Consider the following 24,786-nt stretch of genomic DNA (forward strand, 5'->3'; position numbering starts at 1 on the left):
TCACGGCACTCCGCCCACTCACGGCACTCCGCCCACTCACGGCTCTCCGCCCACTCACGGCTCTCCGCCCACTCACGGCACTCAGCCCACTCACGCCTCTCCGCCCACTCACGGCTCTCCGCCCACTCAAGGCACTCCGCCCACTCACGGCTCTCCGCCCACTCACGGCTCTCCGCCCACTCACGCCTCTCCGCCCACTCACGGCTCTCCGCCCACTCACGGCTCTCCGCCCACTCACGGCTCTCCGCCCACTCACGGCTCTCCGCCCACTCACGGCACTCCGCCCACTCAAGGCACTCCGCCCACTCACGGCACTCCGCCCACTCACGGCACTCCGCCCACTCACGGCTCTCCGCCCACTCACGGCTCTCTGCCCACTCACGGCACTCAGCCCACTCACGCCTCTCCGCCCACTCACGGCTCTCCGCCCACTCAAGGCACTCCGCCCACTCACGGCTCTCCGCCCACTCACGGCTCTCCGCCCACTCACGCCTCTCCGCCCACTCACGGCTCTCCGCCCACTCACGGCACTCAGCCCACTCACGGCTCTCCGCCCACTCACGGCTCTCCGCCCACTCACGGCACTCCGCCCACTCAAGGCACTCCGCCCACTCACGGCACTCAGCCCACTCAAGGCACTCCGCCCACTCACGACTCTCCGCCCACTCGCGGCGCCCCGCCCCTTACGGTGCTCGCTCAGCCCATTCCCGTCTGAGGGCCGCGGCGGGGCGGCCGGGGCCAGCGGCGGGAGGCGGCGGCGGGGCCGTGGGCTGGGAGTGGCCTTGCGGCTGCTGCGGGTGGCAGGAGCGGTAGGTAACCGGCCATGGACGCCAGCGCGCTGGAGCTGGACGCGGTGAAGTTCGCGCAGCTGGCTGTGCAGCGGGACCAGAGCGGGCGCTACCAGGAAGCGGTCTTCTACTACAAGGTACGGCGGGTGGCGGCCACCGCTTCCTTCAGGGCCTTGGTGTCCCAGTCCCTTACCACCCCGAGGTCCCGCTAGTGCTGGTAGTCCTGTGCCCTGGCCGCAGCCCCCCGAGGGCCGGGGCACTAAAGGGGAGAAGCGCGGCCCGCCGCCCCCCTGAGGCCAGGCCTGGCCCGGCCTTGCCGGCAGTACGGCGCGCTGCCTCTCCCGACCCTTGCTGGGCTTGCCCTGGGGACGAGAGCGCCGCTTGGAGGCGCTTTATCCTCAGCCCCGGCGGTTCCGCGCTCTGCTCCTGACAGCTCCCCGCCGGGCCTGGCGGCTCGGCCGGTGTCGGTCGCGCTGAGCGCCCTGGGAGCCGCGGGCGGGGCGGGCGGCTGGAGGCCGGAGTGAATCATCTCTGATTCCTGTGCAGCTTCAGGCTGGTGCAACCAAGGATGTGACGAGGCTGATCCGGTGCCGCTCAGTATCTGTAGGCAGCAGCTGGTGTGTGCTGACTTTGGTGCGCCCATCGTGCGTGTTTCACCAGTGTCGGGACGCTCGGGTTGTTAGGTTTACGTTTTGCGAAGTTGTGTTAAGGTTCCATACCCTCTGCCTTCACTTCTGCCTTGCCAGCGGGGGTTCCTTTGGAGGCCGCGTTTGCCCTTGCTGCAGTGCCCATGCCACAGCTTCCATCACCTCCCAAAGCCGTTTCCAGCTGTGAGGGGCCCTGTGCCTGGCCTTGGACTTCCAGAGCACTGGGGGGTCTTTGAAACGTGTTGTGGTGGTGGCCTTTGCATGAGTGTGGAAAGAGAGGAGGAGGAAGAGGTGGATTTGTTTTTAAGCTGGCTCTTAGCTTGGATGAATGAAGTTTACGTATGTGAGGTCTAAGTGCACAGTTCTCCAGGTGCTTCTGAGACTGTGGCAGCTCTGGCTCTTTGTTCCAGCCCTGCTGAGCCCTGCATGGTTTTCATAACTCTAGTGACTGGATGGGCAGCTTGGGCAACTGCAGGTGGCTGTGTGCAGTGTGGAGAAAGCCTTAATGCAGATAATGGGGGTCGGGGCCCCCTCCTGACAGGAGACTGCCATCAGGAGCCCGTGCTTTGTGTACATGCAAACATTCAGAAAGCACAGCTTGAGGAGCTGGGCAACTTCAAATCTGTAGATGTGATCTGACAGATTGATGTGAGCAGTACTTAAATAGAAGATTTTCCTAAACCAAAGTTCCACTGGGATTTGAAAAGCTTTTGTGTTGCTTTGCTCTCTTTTTTAGCAGATTAAATGCAAATAATGTACAAGTAGATCTGGTTTTTTGTCCCAACCTTAAATCCACATCTTTGAAAAGAAAAAGCAGGTTTTGAGCTTAACTGATTTCAGTGACTGCTTTATCTCCTAATTCTATGCACTGCTATAGAGACAGTCCCAAGATCCAGCCTGACAGACCTTCAAAATATTGCTTTATAGGTTGTCCCACGTGTGAGCAAACAATCCTGAACTCCTTCAGAACTTGCAACTTGTTCTTTCCGTCAGAGTTTTCCTGCTCTAAGGCTTATTGCAGATGTGGGGTCTGGCTTCTGTGCAGCGTGTGCCTGCTGTAGGCCCCCTCTTTGTGGCAGATAATTGTCTAGGCAGCAAACATTAACTTTGTCTCCAATGCTTCTCCCTGCAGGAGGCTGCACAAGCCTTGATTTATGCTGGGATGGCAGGGTCCAACTTGGAAAACATTCAAGAAAAGATAAATGAGTACTTGGAGAGAGTTCAAGCTCTCCATTCAGCAGGTGGGTAAGGAGCTTTCTAATTAAACTTCTGCTCAAATTAATGGAATGGAAAACCTTTCGGTGCTGTGAATTATGTATCAATAATCTCTGCTCTGGTTTTCATTGCTCTGGGTTTCTTGTCCTTTGTGAAGGAGCACCCCACTACAACAGGCATGTCAGTGCTGATGCATCAGAAAGGAAGCAGAGACTTCCTCCCTGAGGGCTTGGGTATGGGTGTGCTGTTCTTCTAAATATTCTTAGGAACCACACCTGCAAGCAAACCTGGGAAAGCAATTGAAGTATAGCAACAGAAATTGATCAGGAACAAGTCAGAAGTCACACCTGAGGCTCAGCTCATGGTGGGGTTGAAGCGAGTGGGTTCTGGTGTTTGTGTGGAATTGCCAACCAGGAGGGTAGAAGAGCTCTTTGCTCTTGAAAGGATTTCCTTGTCTGATCTACTTTCAGTGTTTATGCTTAGACCAAAATGTCACATTTTTGGACACCTGCAGCTCTCAGGATCCTAGAATCACTTGGCCAGAAAGGGACCCTGGGAGGTCTCTAGACCAGTCTCCTCCTCAGGGCAGGGCAGATGCTGATGTTTTTGACCAGACTGATTAGGTCTTGAAAAAGCCAAAGGAAAGAAATTCCCTGGTGCTGCTGTTTCCAGGTGCAGTTATCCTAGGGACTTGATTATTTTTATTTAATATCTAGCTGGATTCAGTTGACAGGCACTGGCTCTCACTCCCTTTATTTGCCTAGTGGTGAAGAGCCTGAATCTGTTTTCTTGCTGACCTTGCAGCTGCTGCCAGGTTGCTGTTGGGTCCCTCACAAAGCCATCTCTCCTGGCTGGAGAGGCCATGCTCCCTCAGCTGCTTTGGCTTGTCTAGGTCCCTTGGAATAGCTGCTGTGTGCTGGAGGGGTCAGTTTGGTGAGGTCTGCAGCCTTGGTGAGGGGTGCACTCCCTCTCCTCCTTTGGGGCATCAGAATCATAGAATGGTTTGGGTTGGAAGACCCCTCCAAAGGTCATCCAGTCCAACACCCCTGCAGTCAGCAGGGACATCTTCCACCAGAGCAGGTTGCTCAGAGCCTTGTCAAGCCTTGAATATCTCCAGGGCTGGGGCCTCAACTACCTCTCTGGGCATCGTGGGCAACAGCAGAGCTGTTAGATGAGGTGACACCTGAGGAACTTGTCCTGCCCAGGAGTGATACGCTTGCACAAGTGATGCAAAGTTTTATGTTAGTGAAGGTGTAAGAAAGGGACTATAGCATCTGCTTCAAGCTGCTGGTGTGCCAGTGCTGGTAAGGGAGTAAAACTAAACCCTTTCCCTTTCCTTTAGTTCAGTGCCAGAACACAGACCCCCTGAAGTCCAAGCAGCAGTTGGACCTGGAGCGTGCTCACTTCCTGGTTACCCAGGCCTTTGATGAAGATGATAAAGGCAATGCAGAGGAAGCTGTGGAGCTGTATACGGAGGCAGTGGAGCTCTGTTTGCAAACAGTATGTTAAGCCCCAGGGTAACTTGGTTGAATTACGTGATGGTAAGAAATTCTTCCACTTACACAAGTGACTGACCCTTAAGGGCTGGCTTAAAAACAAAGTACCTGGATTTCTAAAAACCATTGTAAAAGACTTTTTTTTATTCCTCCCCACTGTTTTTCAGTGTTTCTTCCAATCTTTGTAATCTTGTTATTTAACAACCTGCATTTATGGGGCCTTGTGATTTGGTTTTTTCCTGAGCCATCTTACATTAAAGACTAGGAATAGTCTGGATTTTTTTTTTCCCCTTCCCCCATGTATTCTGGAATATTTTTTTCCTCCCCCATGTATTCTGGAATATTTCCATGCCCCCTCCCCACTTCCATGTAAGCTGCATGTTTTTCCCCATGCTAATTTTGGCTGTGGAGCAAATACAACACTAAAACAGAAAGGAAACCCAGCTCAAGCTGAAGGTGCCTTGCTGATGTGTCGGCTCTATTACTTTATGACTGCATTAAAGGAAGTAACTGAAGGGACCCTTTTTGTGTAGCACTTTCTGAAAACATTAGTAGTAAAAAATACTACTTGATTACTCAGTCCTCAGCACTAAAACTGTTAGGAGTGAATTGAGTTCACACTGAAATTAATGACAAGAATGACCTGGCCATTATGTGAATGATGGAGGAGGTAATTACAGGTACTGCTTTTTTCCCTCGAGTCCAGTTGACTTCACTAACTCTTTACAGGAAGAGCTCACCATCATAATGTAACTCCACCAAGTCTGTTTTTCCCTTCTTTGCCCTTTTTGTCATATAAATATACCTGGGTTGTTGGGAGGGGACTGCTACTTTTGCTACATGTCAGAGAAATCATTCTCTGAATTCTGTGAACTGGTTTTCTGGAGGGTAAGAAGCCCTTGGTGATAGTGTAACCAGACAGAGGTGATAGAGCTGCCCTAGTTTTTCCACCTGAGCGGTTGGAACAGAATATTTTCAGTCTATCAGATAAAATCTTCCCTGGCAGCACACTCCTCTTCCTCTGCTGTGTTCCTGCTGCTGTGTCAGTGCATGCAAATATTGCTTGGAGATCTTGAAGTTAACCTGAAATTGTCTCTTATTAACTCACCTGCTTTTGTCAGGTGTCTCATAAGATACAGATGCTGCTGGAGTTTCTTTTAATCTTGCTTAGCATATTATTTTGTTGAGGTGACTCTAGGCTTTGTCCCTGGGGGTGATGAAAAGATGGAAGAAACTGCTCTCTTGAAGTTTTGCTGCTTTCTCCTTAGTGGAGAGATTTGTTTCTTCCTTAACTATGAAGTACTCAGAGAGCAGCCATTCTTCCTCTCCTGTGGCTGGCTCCTAGATGAAGGTGCTCCATCTCCACTGCTTGCTTTCATATATCTTCCAGAGTCTTTTCCAGTCAGCAGCTCCAGAGTGTTTCTAGTGGTGTTTCTCAGGGTGGAAGTAGCTTGCTTTTGTTTCCTCAACTGACCTATCCAAGTTGGAAAGATCAGTCATGGAATAAAGCCAGAACATGAACCCTGCTCATGGGTGCCACAGGAGAGGCCACCCCTCATGCTGAGCCTCTCACAGAGAGCTTAGCTTGAGCTGTCATAGCTGCCCTCCCAAAAGGCAGCAGCAGAAGTTGGCACTCTTGTGGTGCCCTGTCAGATTATTCTATGCAAGAACAAGATTGCTAGCTTCCAAGCAATCCTGTTCTGTATTTTATGAAAATAAGCCCCCAAAATTTTTTTCTGAAGTTACCCATGGCTTGACTCATTTGGGGAAGAGAATTGGAGCACCTCTAAGCTCAGCAGCATACCTAACTTCTGGGCTTGTCTTCTTTCTGCCCATATTGTGTTATGGTTAATTATTCTGGCAGATTTTGTGTGTACAGTGTTGCATACATAAAAAAATATCTGCCAAAATAATTAACCTTAACAATGAAGGCTTCCAAAATAACCACTGCTGTTGCAGGAGCATTCCCCAGATCAGCAAAATGATGCCTTGCTTGGTATGCTTTTTGTGCTGAGATTTAAGAAAAGACTTCTCGCCTCAAAATCAAACTGGGTTAAAAACCCAGCCAGTTATTGTTTGCTGTCATCTGTTTAAGTGTGCAATTGGGCAGACTGAGCCTATCAAACCTGTGGGTTTGGGGATTTTTTGATGTGTGCCTTTTTCTTTTGCACCTAAGGCTACAGAAACCTCAGAAGCAGGCCTGCAGTTGAAGCTGAAGCAGCTGGCTCGGCAGGCACTGGACAGGTGAGTGCTGCTTGCTGGCTCTGGGGTGCTGTGTGCTGGGCTCTGGGCAGAGTTGGCTCCTCTGCAGTCCCAGCAGCACTGCTGGAGGCAGCAGCTGGGGTGCCAGCCCCCTGGGCATCCCAAGACAGGCAGCCAGGAGAGGGCTGTGTGTGTAGGTTAGTGCCAGTGTACACCTTTATCTTCAGAGAGATAAACTGGGAGTGCTCTTCCACAGCTTTGAGCTTCTTTGGGGCTTTAGGTTGGAGAACGGGAAAAATTTCTTTGCTGCAAGAGTGGTCAGGCATTGGGACAGGCTGCCCAGGGAGGTGGTGGAGTCACCATCCCTGGAGGTACTCAAGAAGTGTGTAGATGTGGTGCTTTAGGAGTTAGTGGTCATGGTGGTTGAGTGATGGTTGGACTTGTAGGTGTTTGCCAACCTTAATGATTCTCTGATTCTGTGAAACCAGGGCAGCACCAGGGTGTCAGCATCCCTTCACAAGGCAGCAGCTTGGAAACTGGGACATGCCTACCTTGGGTGTGACAGTCTCCTTGTGTGGGCTGATCTAGTGGAGTTTCTACCTGGAATGAATTGCACAAGTGTAAGTTCAGTGTAACTTGTCCCACACCATCTGTGTGATGGCAAATGAAAGGCTGCCTTGGGGTCAGTTCCAGTGTAAGTTTTCAGCACTCCGCAGTCTGCATTGAAACAAAGCCCCTGTATTCTGCACATGTGGGACTGTCCAGCTGCTTAATGCAGCAGCAGCAAAACCTGGCTCCTGAAAACACAGTCTCCAAGCAGTTGAAAAGCTGGGCTGTGAGGGTGCTGGTGGGTTCTTACTGCTGTTGTGATAGACAAATCCTGAAGCAGAGGACACAAATTAGTCTCCTCTGTTTTGGTGGGCTTGTTCTGAGAATGAAGGAATGCTGGCATCAGAAATGGGCTCTTCTTAGGAAAAGTGCTATTGGTCAGCTTGGGCTTTGTTCATTGTTCATTCCACTTCACATGCTGGAATGTGAACCAAGCAGAGTTGAACCAGAGCAGCATTTTCATCACTGTTGTACACCAAATGCATTTTTATTCACTTCAGAGCAGAGGCACTGAAGGAATCTATGTCCAAGTCATCTCAGAAGGAGAAGTCAACGGCAGCTAAACCAAATCAGCCAGTCAGAACCTTCTTTCCACTGGGACCTGATTTCTCTTTGAATGACAAGCCACAGACCATCAGAGCAGTACAAGCCAGTGAACCTCAAGGTCAGAGGTACACTGCAGAGGAGATAGAAGTGCTCAGGTAAGCTGGAGATGAGTTCTTCCAAAGTGCTTTCATTTGTGCTCATGTCCTTTGTGCATCTCACACAGCTGAAGCAGGAGGTGTAGAACACAGGTTGGAAACCCAGGTTCTCCAAAGCCCACTGGGCAGTTACCCACACCCAGTGAATCCCTGTGTTCTCTCTGCTGATGTAAGCAGTGGCTGTCATTCAGAGCAGACTTTCCAGAGTGTTTTTAAACAACTTCTTGCAACTGCCTGCCAGGATTACTTCCCATAGCCTCACTAACCCTGCTCATTGCAGGGGGATTGGATTAGATGGCCTTTGGAGGTCCCTTCTAACTCAAACCATTCCATGATTTTGGTGTGTCGCCCATAAGCTACCTGACTGAGCTCATGAGAGATCTGTCTCCAAGATGCCAAGGTACAAAGATTCGTAGACTGCACAACTGCCTCTTCACTGGCAATTGAGGAAGCAGAGTGTTTAAAAACTCATTTCTGTTACATCCAATATCTTTTGGTGTCACTTCCATTCCAGGTGGAGTGTCTTGTCTTCAGAAGTGCTGTCTTAGCTTTTCAAAACTCACTTTGTTGTTACTTTCTGAAACTCAGCCTTTGAAAGATGATAGATAGGTTTGTAACAATCTCTCTGTTGTCTTATGTCTGGTAGGAAAACTTCCAAAATCAATGGCATTGAGTATGTCCCTTTCATGAGTGTGGACCTGAGGGAACGTTTTGCCTTCCCCATGCCGTTCTCGTAAGTGTCATTCAGTTACTGAACTCTTGGGGTTATTTCCAAAGCTCTCCCACTTTGGCTGTTTCTGGGTTTTCTCCTTCAGAGTTTGACACTAAGCTTTTAAGCATAATTCAGGAAGAGATAATTGTTTCCACTTCCCTTCTTCCAGTCTGATCTTAAACTGTTTAAACTTTGAGTCCTGAGTTCAGTTTTGGGGCTCTCAGTCCAAGAGGGATGCTGAGGCACTGGAGCACGTCCAGAGAAGGGCAGTGAGGCTGGTGAAGGGTCTGGAAAACATATCTGGTGAGGGGCAGCTGGGGTTGTTTAGCCTGGAGAAGAGGAGGCTGAGGGGAAACCTCATTGCTCTCTACAGCTCCGTGAGGAAAGGTTGCAGTGAGGTGGGGGTTGGCCTCTTCTATTTTCAGGTGGTGGAACAAGAGGAAATGGCATGAAATTGTACTAGGGGAGGTTTAGGCTGGACGTGAGAAGAAACTTCTCAATTGAAAGGGTTCTCCAAGTTTGGTACAGGCTCCCCAGGGAGGTGGTTGAATTCCCATCCCTGGAGGTGTTTCCAAGAGGCAGAGATGTGGTGCTGAGGGACATGGTTTAGCACCAGCCTTGGCAGAGTTAGAGAATGGTTGGACTCAATGAGCTTAAAGGGTTTTTCCAACCCAAACCATTCTGTGATCCTATAATCAAAGCTTATCTTGCTGTGCAGTGCTTCTGCATCTGTCTCTTCAGGCTGTAAGTATAAGGCTGAAAGTGGCCTTTTGGAGCTCTGGGCTGGCAGCTTGGGCCCATTTCCTGCTTCTACTGTGTGCTCATGAGCTTAGCTCCCTCTGCCTCAGCTCCCTGTGAAGAGAAGGTTGTGACTGGAATGTTTTCCAGCTCTGTGATGATTCTGAAGGTATTTTGCATCATCTCTCAGACATGTGTAAGCCTGGACATACCATGAAAAGTTTTTTCTGATCTGCTGTTGATCCATTTCTACTGTTTTTTCCTTTCCCCTCTTAAATCCAGTGATAAATGTGGGAAGTTACCCTTATCCCCCAAACAGAAAGCAATGTTTGCCAGGTGGGTGCGACCGGATGACATCACCAATAACCCCACCATGATTTATACTGTGTCCAGCTTCAGCATCAAGCAGGTGAGTTGTTCTTCAAGAGGCACCTGTGCCAGTAGCAGGTTATTGCAGGCTGTGTGAGCCCACCTTGTTCAGAAAGGAACACCCTGATGTGAGGGTGATTCCCTTGGCTCTTTATTTAAGACAGTGTCACTTCAGATTCCATGTGGAATAAACAGGTGTTAGCAGTGGCAGTGAAAGGCAGGAATTCCAGCTGGAAATCCTCTTTTCCTGGGGTGGTGCTGAGGGTAGTGTTTAAAAAAGCCAAGCTGTACTTTGCAGCAAATTGTTCACTTAACTGAACTGACTACATGGAAAAAAACAAGGGCAAGATGTTGATGTTTGAATTGGACAAGAAGCAAAGTGGCCCCCTGAGAAGAGTGGAAATGCCTTGTTCAGTGCAGAGCTGCGGCTGGCCCAGGCTGCTCTGAAATCGGCACTGGAGGGGGTTTGCCTGACACTGTTTTGGGAGGCAGGGAGTGGGTGAATGCTGAGGTACCTGCACTTTCTTCTGATGGCCATGAAGAATCCAAACTGGCTTGCTTTGGAGGGGGCTCACACTGAGCAGTTCCTCTTGGTTCAAATCCTTCCCCTTTTTCCTTCCCTCTCCTCACCCCCTTTGTCTTTTAAGTATCCAAGTGATTAGTAAATGTTCTCACTGCTTTCCTTTCCACAGACAATAGTATCAGACTGTTCCTTTGTGGCATCACTAGCTATCAGTGCAGCATATGAGAGGAGGTACAACAAAAAACTGATCACAAGGTAAAGAGCTGTTGCTTCCTGAGACCTTTTCAGACTTATCAGAACCACAGAACTGCTGAGGTTAGAAGAGACCTTTGAGATCAAGTCCAACAACTCACCTAGAGCTCACAATCCCACCACATCCACTCATCTTTTAAACCCCTCCAGGGCTGGTGACTCCAGCACCTCCCTGGGCAGCCTGAGAAGCCTTGCTGGGAAGAAAATTCTTAATATCCAACTTAATGCTGCTGAGCTTTTGCAATATTTCTGTGACAGAGTGAAAAATAGCATCTATGTCACCCTCACCTTCCTGAGACTCGTGTGAGAGGGCAGCCACCTTTCTACAGGGGCATGTACAGACCCTGGAGTCTAACTGCAGATGTGCTTTGGAGAGGGAATCAGTAGTATGGAAACTTTTGGTTTGGTTTTAGTAGAAATTTTACTTTCTTTCTGGGTTTCTTTTTCTACTTGGCAATGCCAGCTGCTGTGCAGTACACAACAGCCCCATCTCAGTCCCACTCAGCTGGCCCCTGTGATAAATCGTGCCCAGGTGTAGGAGGCCCTGCTGGGAGCCTGCTGGCAGACCAGTGTGTGGATGTTGTTCCTGGGTTATTTGGTGGTTGTTTTAACCTGTGCTGTTCAAATGGAACTTGTGTTCTTTACTGGAGCAGTCATGCACTGACTTCTCCTTCCAGTGTTTGACCTATTCAGGCAAATATTGTGTTTCCTCTGCAGAGATGTAAATATCCATTGTTTAATAGCCAGATAAATCTATGTGCCTTGCTTCTGTTGCCAGAACAGATGGGTTACTTCTGATTTATTATTTTTTTTCTTAACTATATAAACCAGAAAACTGCAGCAAGAGCCAGGCCTGGAAATTCAAACCTATTTAACAATCCCTGCCATTTTTACTAAGTTTGAGCTATTTCATTCCTATTTCCATCTCTCTGCTCAGTGTAAATTCCAGGCACAGGCTTTGTTAATCCCACTGGGTATGTACAGCAGTGTCACTTATGTCAGTGTCCTCCAGCTGTTGGTTGTTGATTTCTGTTTGGGCTTGTGTTTTTGTTTGTGTGTTTTTTTTAACAGCATAATTTACCCTCAGAATAAGAAAGGAGAGCCAGAATATAATCCATGTGGCAAATACATGGTGAAGCTTCACATCAATGGTGTGCCTAGAAAGGTAAATGGCTTGGGGGTGACTTCATACTGCTTAAGGCAAATATTTGAAAGGCTTTGTCTGCTTTCCTCTGAGGATGTCTGCACAGCAAAAACTTTAGATATGTTTTGTTGGCAAGTGGTGTTGAAGGAAAAATGGTACACTTTGGCAGCTGCTGCCTTGGGTGGTTTTTCCTTTCCACAAGAGAAATGTAAACGTGGAGCTAGACACTATGAAAGGGCTGTGATAGAACTTGTAGGGATCCTACAGGAGGGCTTCAGAAGGACTTTTCCTGAGGGTGTCTAGAGACAGGACAAGGGAGAATGGTTTGAAGCTGAGGGAGAGCAGGGTTAGACTGGATCTGAGGAAGAAGCTCATCAGTATGAGGGTGGTGAGACTCTGGAACAGGCTGCCCAGGGAGGCTGTGGCTGCCTCCTCTGTGGGCATGTTCAAGGCCAGGCTGGATGAGGCCTTGAACCGCTGAGCCTACTTGAGAGGTGTCCCTGCCCATGGTGGGGAGGTTAGAGTAGATGAGCTTTGAGATCCTTTCCAACCTGAGCCATTCTAGGATTACAGAGAAACAGCTGCTGGCTGCCAAGCACAGTCCATGCTCTGTTTCCTCATTAGGTGAGGAATATTTTGGTTTTTCTTCCCTTTTGATGCTGGGCTTTTCTGCAGCTCCTTACAACAGGCAGGAGACACATCCCAAGAGCATGCTTTCACCACCACTGTTTTGCACAGGGAGGAGCAAGGCAAGTGATCCCAGGTCTCCCAGTGTGAGCCAGGGCAAGTCAAAGCTGGCAGCAGAGCTCCCACTGTGTAGACCAGCAGCGGGTGGAGAACCATGGTCAGGTCTGGCTGTGTATGAGGAGCTGCATGTTAATGAGTTTGGGTTTTGAATTCCTCTGTTCTCTGACTCTTGAAACAGACATGCTTAGAGAGGGGGCATTGCTCCATTGGGAGCTGGGTGCCAGGCACAATGTTTTCACAGATCTAGCCTGCCTACCCAGGGCTCTCCGTGGTTGCTTTACAAGGCAGTACCTGTCAGACACACATCTGCCTCCTGCCTATCCCATAGCCACAGGTTTGCACAGGTACAGTTTAACACATCTGTGTATTTCCATCCTGCTGCATTGGCAAAACACTGACACACCTGTCTGGGTCTGTGGTGGTCATCTGGGGAAGCATCCCCTTCCCCACATCATCCTTTTATGGTGGTGAGTCTTTTCAGGACAACTAAATGTTCATTGAACTCAGCCAGGTTCCTAGATAACAATAAGGATCTTCCTTAACCATCAGCTTTTCTTACCTGGCATTGGTTTGCACATTTGCTGCGTGCTGAGCTGATCAATTCCTTAGCTTGTGTCTCCTCACCCTGGTTTACAACGTGTCCTTCAAGATCAAAAAGTTGCTAACTCACTCCCTAGGTAGATGTTAAGGCATTCTGGAGGCTTGGTGCAGTTAACAGAGAAACTGTTACACATCTGTTCAGTCAGAAACACTTTGGAATGCAGCCTCAAGGTAGCACTTCCAAGAGACTTGATGATGCCTTCTGTCTCTGGCACACAGGTGATCATAGATGACCAATTACCTGTTGATCACAGTGGGGAACTTCTCTGCTCTTACTCTAACAACAAGAACGAGCTGTGGGTGTCACTGATAGAAAAGGCTTACATGAAGGTCATGGGAGGATATGATTTTCCTGGATCCAATTCTGTAAGTGCCTATTGCTGCTTCCTGTCCTGCTTCTCCTTCACCAGCACCCCCAAGTCCTTTTCTGCAGAGCTGCTCTCAATCTCATCACCCCCAGCCTGCAGTGATATCTAGGATTGCCCTGACCTAGTTGCTGGACCTTGCACTTTGCCTTATTGAACCTCATGAGATTCTCCTCAGCCACCTCTCCAGCCTGTCCAGGTCCCTCTGAATGACATCCCATCCTTCAGAATTATCAACCACACCACTCATGCCTCTGCTACTCTGACATTCCACTTTGTTTCATCAGTTCACTTGAGGTTTTGGGTTTCTTTTCTTTGTTATTTGGACATGTTGTCCTAAACTAATCAAATAATGTCATTGTTTGGGTGTTGTTTGGTTTTTAATACAGTCTTAATCTTGAGCCTTTCTGTGCAGAGCTGTACTGTTACTGTGTGCATTTGATTTCTGTCTTTCAGAACATTGATCTCCATGCCCTGACTGGCTGGATACCTGAAAGAATTGCTATGCATTCTGATAATCAGGCTTTCAATAAAGACAGCACCTTCAGAATGCTTTATCAAAGGTCAGAGTTGGCTCTTCCCCAAGTCATGCAAATGCTTGCTGTGTGGTAGCTGTGTTAGCACTGCAAAAGCAATGCAGTGGCCACAGAGAGCATCTCAGTACTGCTAAAGCTGTGCTTTCTGGAAGAAGAAACCTCCTGGAGGAGGAGCAGCAGCATATCAGGACTGCAGCCAGAGCAGTTTCCCCTATGGTAACAGCCACAGCTGGCCTTGTAAATGCCAGTTCTTGAGCACTTTGACATCTTCCAAAGCAGTTTTATGCAACCAGTTTCTGATACATTTCAGTGCAACAGCAGGGAATGCTCTGTGGAGTGAAACATCCTTGAGGAGGGTGGATTTAGACTGGAGATTAGGAAGAAATTCATGACAGTGAGATGGGGGAGACACTGGAACAGGTTGCCCAGGAGGGTTGTGGATGCCCCCTCACTGGAGGTGTTCAAGGCCAGGCTGGATGAGGCCTTGAGCAAGCTGGGCGGTGGGAGGTGTCCTTGCCCATGGCAGGGGGTTGGAACTGGGTGATCCTGAAGGTCCCATCCAACCTAAACCACTCTATGAATCTATGAATTCTCTGATGGTAAGAGAGCATGACTCTTTCTACAGCTGGGAGAAGCTCTCAGCTGGTTGTCAACAGCTCTTCAGACATTGCAATTTGGAGGTGTGACTGCAGCTGGGGTGGGATCTAGCCATTATAGCATCACTGGTGTTCACCTCTGCTGAACTGGCAATGTGTTGATCTGTGATCCAGTGGCATTGCATGTGCTGGGATTTTAGCTGGGCAACAGCTGCTGTGTTTTCACAGCAGCAATTGCTATGACATTAACAACTGCAGAACTTGGTGGCTGTGAGCTGACAATTCAGGCCCTGCAAGGCCTGTGCCGGGGGGGACACAACTTCAGTGTAAGCATCTGCAAAAGTGTGGAAGCATCAACTTCTCACTCCTCAGCTTTCTTACAGTGCCTGGAAAATGGTAGTTTGCAACTTGGAAGCTTTTTAATTAAGCTCTCTTCCACCTCTCTTTGAACAGATTTCACAAGGGAGATGTCCTCATCACAACAGCAACAGGAGTGATGTCTGAAGAGGAAGGAGAAAAGTGGGGTTTGGTTCCAACCCATGCATATGCAGTGCTGGACATAAGAGAGTATAAGGTATGGAGTGAAACTGAGGGTGCCTGTTGGCTCCCTGTCTGTGATGGGTGGCTGCTGGGCTAATACAGTTTGTTTTGAGCTCCACTGGGAAATTCCAGGAAGCTTCATGATGCTGTATTTTTCTGGAGCTGTTGGTCCACCTTCCATGTATATATACCAACACAGGTACAAAAATCACCTTGAGAAGATGAATGCAGCCCATTTTCTATTGTACTTCTCTAGGGACTTCGATTTCTGCAGCTGAAAAACCCCTGGAGCCACTTGCGCTGGAAGGGTCGGTACAGTGAAAACGACACCAGGAACTGGACCCCAGACTTACAGAAGTACTTGAATTTTGATCCCAGAACTGCTCAGAAGATAGACAATGGTAACAGGCCTTTGAAAGTTACCCTCTTTTCAGATAGTCCCTTCCAACCTGAGCCATTCTAGGATTTAAAGGCAAGACCAGCAGACAGGGTCATCTACTGATGGCTTTCAGTACACCCGATCCTGTCACACCTGCTTACTGCTTGCAAACAAACAGTGCTCTGACAGCTTCAGCCAGTCCCCATTAAGCAGAGCCTAACTTGTTTTTCTTGGTTTAATTTGCTTTGTTGGGGTCTTAAGGTTCAGTTCAGGGGTTTGAGCAATGCAGACACTGAGTTTCCAGCAATGTTGGTTTGTATAAGCTGTGTCATTTGCCTGGAGAGAGATTTCTGAAAGGCAAGGTAAACTCAGGGTGTCTGGGAAGGCAGCAGTAACAGCATGTTCCTTTGCAGGCATTTTCTGGATCTCCTGGGAGGACCTGTGCCAGTACTATGATGTCATTTATCTGAGTTGGAACCCAAGTCTGTTTAAGGAGTCTACATGTATTCACAGGTTGGTCCAAGAGATAAAGCTGTGTGCCAGTGTCTCCCAGAATGTTGTGATGTGACATTTCCTTTCGTTCTTCCTACTTACAGCTGAGCAGGTTGCTGGCTCAAGTTCACACCTTTCAGTCTCAACCCAGACTTTGCTTTTGGTTACATCTGTAACATCCTTCAAACTCCAGTGACCTTGATGTTGCTGTGGACCTAAATCTGTGTAACCAGGCTCTGACCTCAGCCTCACATCCCTCTGCTGGAACAGAAAGCAGGTCTTTGACCAGTCCACCTCTAAGCAGTGAGCCAGCTGCTGTTTGAGATGCCTTTTCCCAGCCAGCTGCAGTCTGTGCAGGGTGTGTTGTCTCCACAGGCTGTGTTCTCTGATGGCACAGGAGTTTCATACCACTTTCACCAGCTGTAGTTACCACAAATAACCTTCTTTTCCTGCTAAACTTTTGTGAATGTGATCACAGAATGGTCTGGGTTGGAAGGGACCTCCAAAGCTCATCCAGTCCAACCCCCTCAGCAGTCAGCAGGGACATCCTTCATTAGATTAGGTTGCCCAGAGCCCTGTGAAGCCTCACCTTGAATATCTCCAGGCATGGGACCCTCTCTGCTACTCAGTATCTGTGACATCCAGGCTTTTTTGTCACCCAGTTTGAGGGTAAGGCTGTGTTTCTGTTCCAGAAGCTAAGGCTTTCTCTATTTTTCCACTGCATTTTGCCATGGCTTCCATGCTGGCTCTGTTGGCTCTGCACAAGCTGCTTCACCCAGAGTACAGCTGCTGAGCTGATCTGTAAAGGCTCCTTCCAGCTCTGTGTCCAGCTGAAATGTCCTGTGGGGGTGTGGCGAGGTGAGGGGTTTGCTGTGCCAGTGTCTGTCCTCACACTTGGTGGCTGTTGAGCCTCTGTGTCGGGAAGTGCCTGGCACAGTGACAGCTGCTGTAAAAAGTGGAGCAGTGATGGTGGTAACTTGAAGCTCAGTTGATGTTACTGCCTTCAGCCTGTGCTGTTGAGTTTAAAGGTGTGGGAGGGCCAGTGGGCCCTAGGAACAGCTTTGTCCACATCTGCATGCTTTGCCAGCACTTTCTGGTTTGCCACACCCGACATCCCTTCTCTAGGCAGCTCATGAGGTGGCAGCAGAGTGCCTCAGTTGTTCTTTGGTGGGGGGTTTATTGGTTTGGGTTTTCTAAGACTTCATGCAGGCATCCTTACAAACAAACCAGATGGTTTTTCTCCTAAGGGTCAATCTGAATAAAGTGGAGTGCTTCCCATGGCTGCAGTCCCCCAGCACCATTCTGCCTGGGTCCAGCAGCCTGATGGATCACTCTCCTGGTGAAGTCATCTCTGAACCCAGCCTGCAGTGCTCTGATGTGTGGTGTCAGCCCTCTTGGCTTGCAGTGGGAGGCAGCCATCAGTCACTTGGCTGCTGATCAGGGTGGCTGTGTGTTGGGTGCCAAAGCACAAGGCAGTGTCCTGCTCACCTGCTGGTGTCCATCTCTCTGACTTGCAGCACCTGGGATGCAAAGCAGGGCCCAGTGAAGGATGCCTACAGCCTGGCCAACAACCCCCAGTACAGGCTGGAAGTCCAGTGCCCCCCAGGGGGCGCTGCTGTCTGGGTCCTGCTCAGCAGACACATCACAGATAAGGTGAGGGGGCAGAGGGGTGGGTTATCAGCTGTTCTGTGTGCTGGGGGCATCCTCTCTAAACCTCTCTATGTGGTTTTCTGTGCTGTCAGTTGGGGGTCTTCAGCCTGGAGAAGAGAAGGCTCCAGGGAGACCTTGGAGGAGCCTGCCAGTACCTGAAGGCCTACAGGAAAGCTGGGGAGGGGCTTTTTAAAAGGGCTTGTGGGGATAGGATGAGAGGAAATGGATTGAAGGTTGAGGAAGGCAGATTGAGACTGGAGATTAGGAAGAAATTCTTTCCAGTGAGGGTAGGGAGACACTGGGACAGGTTGCCCTGGGAGATTGTGGATGCCCCCTCCCTGGAGGTGTTCAAGGCCAAGTTGGATGAGGCCTTGAGCAAGCTGGGCTGGTGGGAGGTGTCCCTGCCCATGGCAGGAGGTTGGAACTGAATGATCTTTAAGGTTCCTTCCAACTCATTCTATGAAGCTGTGAATTCATGTGGCTCTGCTTGTATCAGCAGGTTCCAGTAGCTACTGGTGTGTAGAGGTGTGCTTCACATTCAGCAGGTACACAGCTGGGTATCAGAAGATTAAACCCCCCCAGCACAGGTGTTCTGCACCAGAGATGCTGCAGTATCTCTGAACTGCTGCAAGTGCAACCAGAGGCCATTCATTTGGTGTGAGTTTTGAAGAACTGGCTCTGCACCTTAGTGCCTGCAGGCAGCAGATGACAGCAGGTGGTGGTCCCAGGGTTGATGAGTGCACAGGGGGCTGTGTGTAGCCACGGTCATAGCCCACAGAGGTCTCATCCCCACCTGATTTGTTTCCTGCAGGATGACTTTGCACACAATCGGGAGTTCATCACCATGGTGGTCTACAAGACAGATGGCAAAAGAGTTTACTACCCAGGTGAGTGTCCCCTCCTGCCCAGGGCTGATGGCTGAGGTGAAGGAAGAATTGCCAGGGACTTTGTGAGGAGGGAGGGCACTTCCTGCTTTGAAACCAGATACCTCACTCAGAACAGCCCTGAAGCAGCTCTTCAGCCCTCTCTGACCACCACTTCTAATCTCATGAGCTCAAAGCCCTTGAGAGTCCTTTGCTGTGGAAGTAGCTTGGTCAGGCTGCAGGGTTACCTTTGCCAGCTGAATGAAGCAGGTTCAGTCCTTGGCAGTGAAGCTGAGGTCTCCCCTCCCTAAGATCTTCATGGGTTTATTATTAATCCCTTCCCCTCTCCACTGTTGCTTTGTGTAAGAAAATAAAAGGACCTCATCCTGGACCTGTTGAAGGAATTGGCTGTATTCATTCCTGCTCCACTGAAATGGAGACATCTGGGAAGAAGCAAGTAGAGGCCAGAGATCAAAGGTCTAACTGACAGCAAATACTGAGCTGTTCAGAATGGGTCCTGCATGGGCATTGGTGCTGGGTGCAGCTACACTTCTGTTGTCTTTCAATCCCAACAGCACCACAGGCAGTTTCCTTTGAGCAGTGACACTGGTGGGAGATGGATCAGCAGCTCTGGCAGGGCTTTAAACTGTACTTCAGGTACAGAAGGTGTGTCCTGTCCTTTGTGGTGGACCTCTCTGGAGAACCAGAGCTGCACTGAAGATGATCTGTCATTTAGTGAGCGAATCTTGAGGCTCTGTTCTTCTGAGAGCACTCAGGTCTGCTTACAGCTTACCCTTGGCACCAACAATCCCACTCCCCTGGCCAAATCCACTGGCACAAAGCAGTGCAGAAGTTTTCCAGGGGAGTTTTTGGCCAAGAAAGTGTTCTTCCTGTTCTCTTGCAGCGGATCCTCCTCCCTACATCGATGGCATTCGCATCAACAGCCCTCACTACCTGACCAAGATCAAGCTGACCTCTCCAGGGCCCCACACCTTCACCTTGGTGGTGTCCCAGTATGAGAAACAAAACACCATCCACTATACCATCAGGGTATGTGCTGAGGCTCTGCTGAGTGCCAGGCTGCCCTTTATTTGCACAGCTTCTGGGCTGGTGCTGTTCTTGGGAGGGGGCTGTGAGTGATGGAGCCCTGGCTGCAGTGGTGGATCATGTTCTCCATGTGTAGCTAAGACAATACAGTGAGGGTGGGGTTAGTAATGGAAGCAGCTGGGAAGCATTTGTCTTTCCTAGAAGAAAAACATTTCCTGTCTCAGAAGAAGCCTATTTTAGGTCCCAGTGAAGATTTAAAGTTTCTTGACTTCTCCAAGCCCTTGCACCCAGTGTTTGGGTTTTTCTGTAACTGCAGAGTCCTGCAGTGGTTGGACTCGATGACCTTAGAGGTCTTTCCCAGCCAAAACAATTCTGTGTGGTGGTGGATGTGAGATGTCTTTGCCACTGAGAAAAGAACCACGCAGATTGTTCCCATTTTGATGGGTCTTTGAAGAAAAACTAGGCAGGACAAAGTCCTGTTGGTCCCAGCACTGCCCTGACAGGGTTATCTGAGGGGTGATATCATGGTGAGCAGCTATCTGAGAGCCCTGTGGAGGCAGCTCTGCTCATGTCAGGATTCCATATGAAGAGTACAGGACTGTGTGTGACCTGCTGCTGCCTTTCTCACAGGTGTATTCCCTCTGCAAGTTCACCTTCTCCAAGATTCCAACACCTTACACCACCTCCAGACGGGTGAGGAAGTGCTGCCTGCTGGGGGTCTCTGGGGGATGGTTTTGGGTTGGCTTTGCCATAGCTGGGACGTGCAAGGTTTTGAAAGGCACTGCTGCCCAAAAGCCAAGGGGGACCTGAGATTGTGGGCAGGGGCCATGCTGGCATGCAGTTGGGCTCTGGAGCTCAGGCACTGTGTGGTACCAGCTGCTGTTTCCAGAGCAGCCAGTGGCTGCAGAGCTTCCTGGGAGCAGTGAGATGATTCACTTGGTTCCATCAGAAGCCTCTTAAAATGGGGCTGAGTTTGGGGGAATGCTCACTGCAGGCAACCATGCTGGGGCAGGACCTCTGTTTGTTATGTTTCAAAAGAAGATGAGGTCTGTGGCTGGAACCCTCTGTGAATGAGTTGAAGGTGGCTGTTGGGTGGCTAACCACATGGAGCAGGCTCAGGTTACTGTGGATGGGGCAGGGGGCAGGGTAGGATTCTTGCCCTGTGGAGGAGTTTTGGGCACTGGGTAGGGAAATTAAATCTCAAGTTCAAATGTCGCTCCTTGCTGTGCTGATCTGCCAGGGAGGGGAGGGAGGTAAGAGGAGAAGGGGCTCTCAGCTCTGTGTGTGTGTGAATGCCTGGCCTGTGCCACAAGCCTGACCTTTTCTTGATGGCTAGCAGAGGACCCTGGAAACAGGTGGCCTGTTAAAGCTGAGCAGTGCTTGTCCTCCTGCATGGCTTTGTCCTTGCAGCCTCTGTCCCTGGGGGCATCTTGTCTCTGTAATGCTGGTCCTGAGTGTGGAGAGATGAAGGCTGGAGGCAGCACCTGCAAAGGTTACAACATGGGAGTGTTGTACTCATGTGCAAGGAGTGCCTGAGCCAAACACTGACAGGGGATGGGATGGGATGGGATGGGATGGGATGGGATGGGATGGGATGGGATGGGATGGAGGGGAGCGGGTCTGGAGTGAGATGCAGTCTGGCATAGCAACAAGCACTGGTTACTGAGTTAATGTAAGCTGAGAAAGTGCAGCAGCCTCTGAAGGAGCCAAGGTTTGGGCACTTGTGCTTGCCCAGCAGAGAGCGTGCTGCAAGGGGAGCAGCCTCTGGCTCTGGGTGTGTGCAGGAAGGGGCAGCACAAACCCTCAGTACTTCAGGTGTTTCTGTGCTCCTGTTTCAGGTGAATGGGCAGTGGAAAGGGCACAGTGCTGGAGGCTGTGGGAATTTCAGAGACACCTACAAGAACAACCCCATGTACCAGTTCCAGCTGGACAAGGCTGGACCCTTACTGATCGAGCTGCGGGGACCAAGGTGGGTAGAGGACAAGCAGAGTGTCACAGCCCTGCCAGCAGCCTCCTTCACCTGAGGGAGAGCAGGAGCCTTCTTCCCCTTCATTGTCAGGTCTGAGCAGAGCCAGACTCTTCCTTCCTCTTCCACTCAACAGTGATAATTGTTTTGCTTTGGCAGCAGTGCTAATGCACAGGATACCAAACCCTTGCAGGCTCCCAGACAGGGGCCTGAGCAGGTGCTGCAGCTCTGCAAGGGCATTGCCCCTGCCACTAATAGGCCAGGAGAAGTGTTCCTGTCAGTGCCCTGCAGAGTGGTGCTTTGACAGCGTTAGTGATCTCAAACATCAGTGCTGAGTGCTGCAAGGCAGTAACTTCTGCCATGCAGGCAAGTGTTTGCCTCTTGCAAAGCTGTGCACACAATGGCAGCACTTCTCCAGCCATCCTCCCCTCCTTGAGGAGACCCCTCTTCATGAAGTGCAGAGGGATGGCTGTGGATTTGTTCTGCCCTTGCAGCTCTTGGGTGGTTGGTCTGCACTGGGCTCATGGCTTAGCAGGTAGCAGCTGAACTGTCCCCACTTCTAGTGCAACAGGAGGAATTCCACTGAGCTCACCACTGTGGATTCCTCTGACAGAAGCTAGGTCCCACCCCAGGCTCTGTGACACTGGCCTGGCACCAGAGCTATCACTGCAGGATGAAGTGCTTGGCATGCTCCTGGCAAGTGTGCTTCATAGAGGCAAGTTCTGAACCTGACCTCTTCTGTTTACCTCCAAATTCTACACTCCTTGCAGGGGAAGTTTGACTTAACCTTTGTGCCACAACTGTGACAACACTTCTGGATGTGCTGCAGTGACACTGTCTGGTTTTGGTACTACTGTTCCTGGCCCCCTGCTGTCCCCCAAGACTGAGCAGTGTCATGTCTCTTGCAGGCAGTACAGCGTTGGCTTTGAGCTCATCACTGTGTCTACTGTAGCAGATCCTGGCTCCCATGGCTTCCAGAAGAAGAGCAGTGGTGACTACAGGTAATGAAGAGTTGATTTAGCCTTCCAGGTGTGAAATACACTTCAGAGCTTAGTTCTAAGAGGGAATTTCCTTTCTCCTAGGTGTGGATTTTGCTACTTGGAAGTGGAGAATATCGTTGCTGGAGTTTACAATGTTATCCCCACCACCTTCCTGCCCCATCAGGAGGGCCCTTTCTTCTTAGACTTTAACAGTACCTCTGCCCTGAAGGTGTCACAGCTGCAATGAGGAGACAAGCTGTGCTTTGCTGGTCAAAGAGGTGGCTTTGAGCTGTCCTGCAGTCTTGGAGCAGGTGAATAACTCTTACTGCACACAGGCATAAAAGGAAGGGATGTCCCATGCTAAAGGCCAAGCCGTGGGATCGCTGCTGGCCCCATCAGTTGTGGGGGGCAGTCGGCTGTGGGTTTGCTGCTATGGTGTTGGAGCAGGCACTGCTCGGCTGGCTCCTGAGCAGGCTGCAGTGCTGGTGGTGACATGAGCTGGCAGAACTCCATTTATTGCTTTTCTTACTTCAAATCAAAGCCCAGTGAGCTAAGGGAGTAACACTGAGATTCTCCTCTCCCGAAATCCAGGGTTAGGGGGTTAAGATTTACTTCAAAGTAAACATGTGAGGAAAAGTATTCTTGTGTGTTCTGCTTCTTCAGTCTCAGCACCAAAGAGCTTTCACTGCCTGCTTCTGCTGCTATCTTGAGGGCTTTTAGCACTGAAGTAGTTCTCTCATGGCAGTGCACAGTTGCTGCTGCTGAGGGCTGTGCTCAGCTGCTCTACAACATGAGGAAAGAAGGGGAAGGAGCTAGCTTTAGCTGAGGCCTCACTCCGGTTACTCCAGAGCTGTTACCTCATCACACAGTGGTACAGTACAAGGTACTCTGGGAGTCCTCCCCAGGGGCATTCAGGAGCTGGGCAGCAGAAGTGGGCAGCACACCCTGCAGCATTAGTGCCAGCTCTGCACCCAAAGGAGCACTCAGAGCCTGGCAGTCGCCTTGATGGCCCCAGGAGGCAGTGTACTCCCTACCACCAGCACAGGTGACAGGAACAAAACTTGCCTGTTGGGGAAGGAGCGTTGGAAGCCTGTCCCTCAGACCACAGCTGCAGAAGATGCACTTGCTGGTCCTATCAGAAAGTACAGCTTTGGAAAGGTGCCTTTGTCCTTGCAAGCTGAAGCCACTGAAAGACATTTGGCCAGTGGCAGCAGCAGGGTCAGAGCTCTTCAGGAAACAGTCAGCAGTGAGAGGAGTGCAGAAGTAGAGTTTGTAGGAGCCTGTTCTGTGCTCTTTCTCTAGGAGATCTACATCCAGTGCAGCTGAAGAAGATAGCAAAGCCTTGAATTTAAATTCTGCCTCACTGATCCTAAAATGCATTGGGTTTGTCTCCCCACCCCACCCCCAGGGTTTTGTCCCTTTTTTTGCACTGGGTTTTGTCTTTTTGCAATTGCACTCTATTTGACACAGGCCAGGCAGTGGATGGGGCTCACCCCCACAGCTGCAGCTGGTTCAAGCACAGTATGGGTGTCCCTTGATCACCCAAGCTCCTCCTCTATTGCACATACCCAGACTAGCATGTCCCTTCAGGACAGGACCCTTGAGTGAAGAATTGGAAAGGAAATACACAAACATTGTTACAGACTTTAGTCTACAGCCTCTGGCTGTGGCAGATTAATTTTTCCACCAGGATTTTCTTGCCTTTTTCCCCAGAAAAGCCCAGTTCTGGCAGCCCTCAGCTCAGAGCAGTGCCAGGCTTGGACAGAAGCTGTCCAATTGTTTCACAGAAGATTCCAGGAAAAGAAGGGGGAAGTGAACTCCTGCTCCAATTGCAGCACCTAGGCTGACCTTTTCTTTCCTCTCTGCCACGAGCATTTCTTGAGCCCTGTCATGAGGACAGTGGTTGTGTCACCTCACTTCCAGGCAGCCACTCATATACCTCTTCACCCTTAGGTCTCCTCTGCCTTTAACCATGCAATTCAAGCTTTTGAGCATGAAAAGACACAACCTCCTATGATATCCCAAGGGACAGCTGAGGATGGAAAGGAAGGATTTCATTCTCACTGATGGTGCAGGGGGATAACTGCAGGGAGCTGCTGCACAAGCTGACATTTTCCTTAGGACAAGAGCCAATGGTTTGAAAGGAGAGCATTCTAGGATTTCTCTTGTTTTTAATCCCACTTCAAGGCTACAGCCAAGCCCCAGTGCTGCTGCTGGCTGTAGCTCAGGGGGGCACAGAGCCTGCTGAGTTGTGTCAGACAGACACAGGTCAGTCCTTGGTTACTCTTGTGCAAATAGTTCTCAGACTGGATGAGAGGCAGGGCTATGGGTGAGGGGTACCAACAGCTTCTCTTCCCTCAGTCCTGCTCCCTGCAGGTTTCATCCCTCTGTTTGTACAGTGATGCTGCACCTGACCACAGGTCTGTGTCCTGTTAGGGGTAGGTTGTGTGGACATACCAAAGAAGAACAGCTCCAGGGTACCATTTGCTTTATACCGTCTCACTTCAGAGCAGCTGAAGTGGTCACACACACTTTGATACACCAGAGGCTTATTTTTATACCCATAAAGGCAGCCCCTTTCCCCTTACACTGCAGAATGCAGAGAGAGCTCCAAAGAAGTGGGAGTAGG

The 24,786-nt window shown here is 50.1% G+C and overlaps 1 protein-coding gene across 3 annotated transcripts; it reads left to right on the top strand.

Annotated features, from left to right (window-relative positions):
* Positions 1–741: 741 nt before the first annotated feature.
* On the top strand, positions 742–23,555 carry CAPN7 (calpain 7). 3 transcript variants are annotated; one of them, XM_054161056.1, is made up of 21 exons: positions 742–925; positions 2,568–2,676; positions 3,993–4,150; positions 6,323–6,390; positions 7,458–7,658; positions 8,305–8,391; positions 9,391–9,517; positions 10,170–10,255; positions 11,324–11,417; positions 12,963–13,109; positions 13,565–13,671; positions 14,694–14,814; positions 15,037–15,181; positions 15,573–15,672; positions 17,169–17,304; positions 18,113–18,188; positions 19,069–19,214; positions 19,842–19,904; positions 21,050–21,180; positions 22,086–22,178; positions 22,260–23,555. In XM_054161056.1, the coding sequence occupies exons 1-21, from the start codon at positions 824–826 to the stop codon at positions 22,402–22,404; spliced, it is 2,442 nt and encodes an 813-aa protein (XP_054017031.1). In that variant the 5' UTR covers positions 742–823; the 3' UTR covers positions 22,405–23,555. The 3 variants fall into 3 exon arrangements, with proteins under 3 accessions (XP_054017031.1, XP_054017033.1, XP_054017032.1); XM_054161058.1 differs by lacking the exons at positions 17,169–17,304; positions 19,069–19,214; XM_054161057.1 differs by lacking the exons at positions 742–925; positions 2,568–2,676 and having other exon boundaries at positions 4,075–4,191.
* The last annotated feature ends 1,231 nt before the right edge of the window (positions 23,556–24,786 follow it).

This window comes from Dryobates pubescens, chromosome 4 (assembly GCF_014839835.1).
Source record: "Dryobates pubescens isolate bDryPub1 chromosome 4, bDryPub1.pri, whole genome shotgun sequence".
NCBI classification, from domain to species: Eukaryota; Metazoa; Chordata; class Aves; order Piciformes; family Picidae; genus Dryobates; species Dryobates pubescens.

What these genes read in the sequence shown, in the direction of transcription:
- CAPN7 (XM_054161056.1), top strand. Translation starts at nt 824, where the DNA reads ATGGACGCCAGCGCGCTGGAGCTGGACGCGGTGAAGTTCGCGCAGCTG. An exon ending in AAGCGGTCTTCTACTACAAG is followed by an intron (nt 926 to 2,567) that starts GTACGGCGGGTG and finishes TTCTCCCTGCAG; the next exon opens with GAGGCTGCACAAGCCTTGAT. An exon ending in TCAATGGTGTGCCTAGAAAG is followed by an intron (nt 11,418 to 12,962) that starts GTAAATGGCTTG and finishes TCTGGCACACAG; the next exon opens with GTGATCATAGATGACCAATT.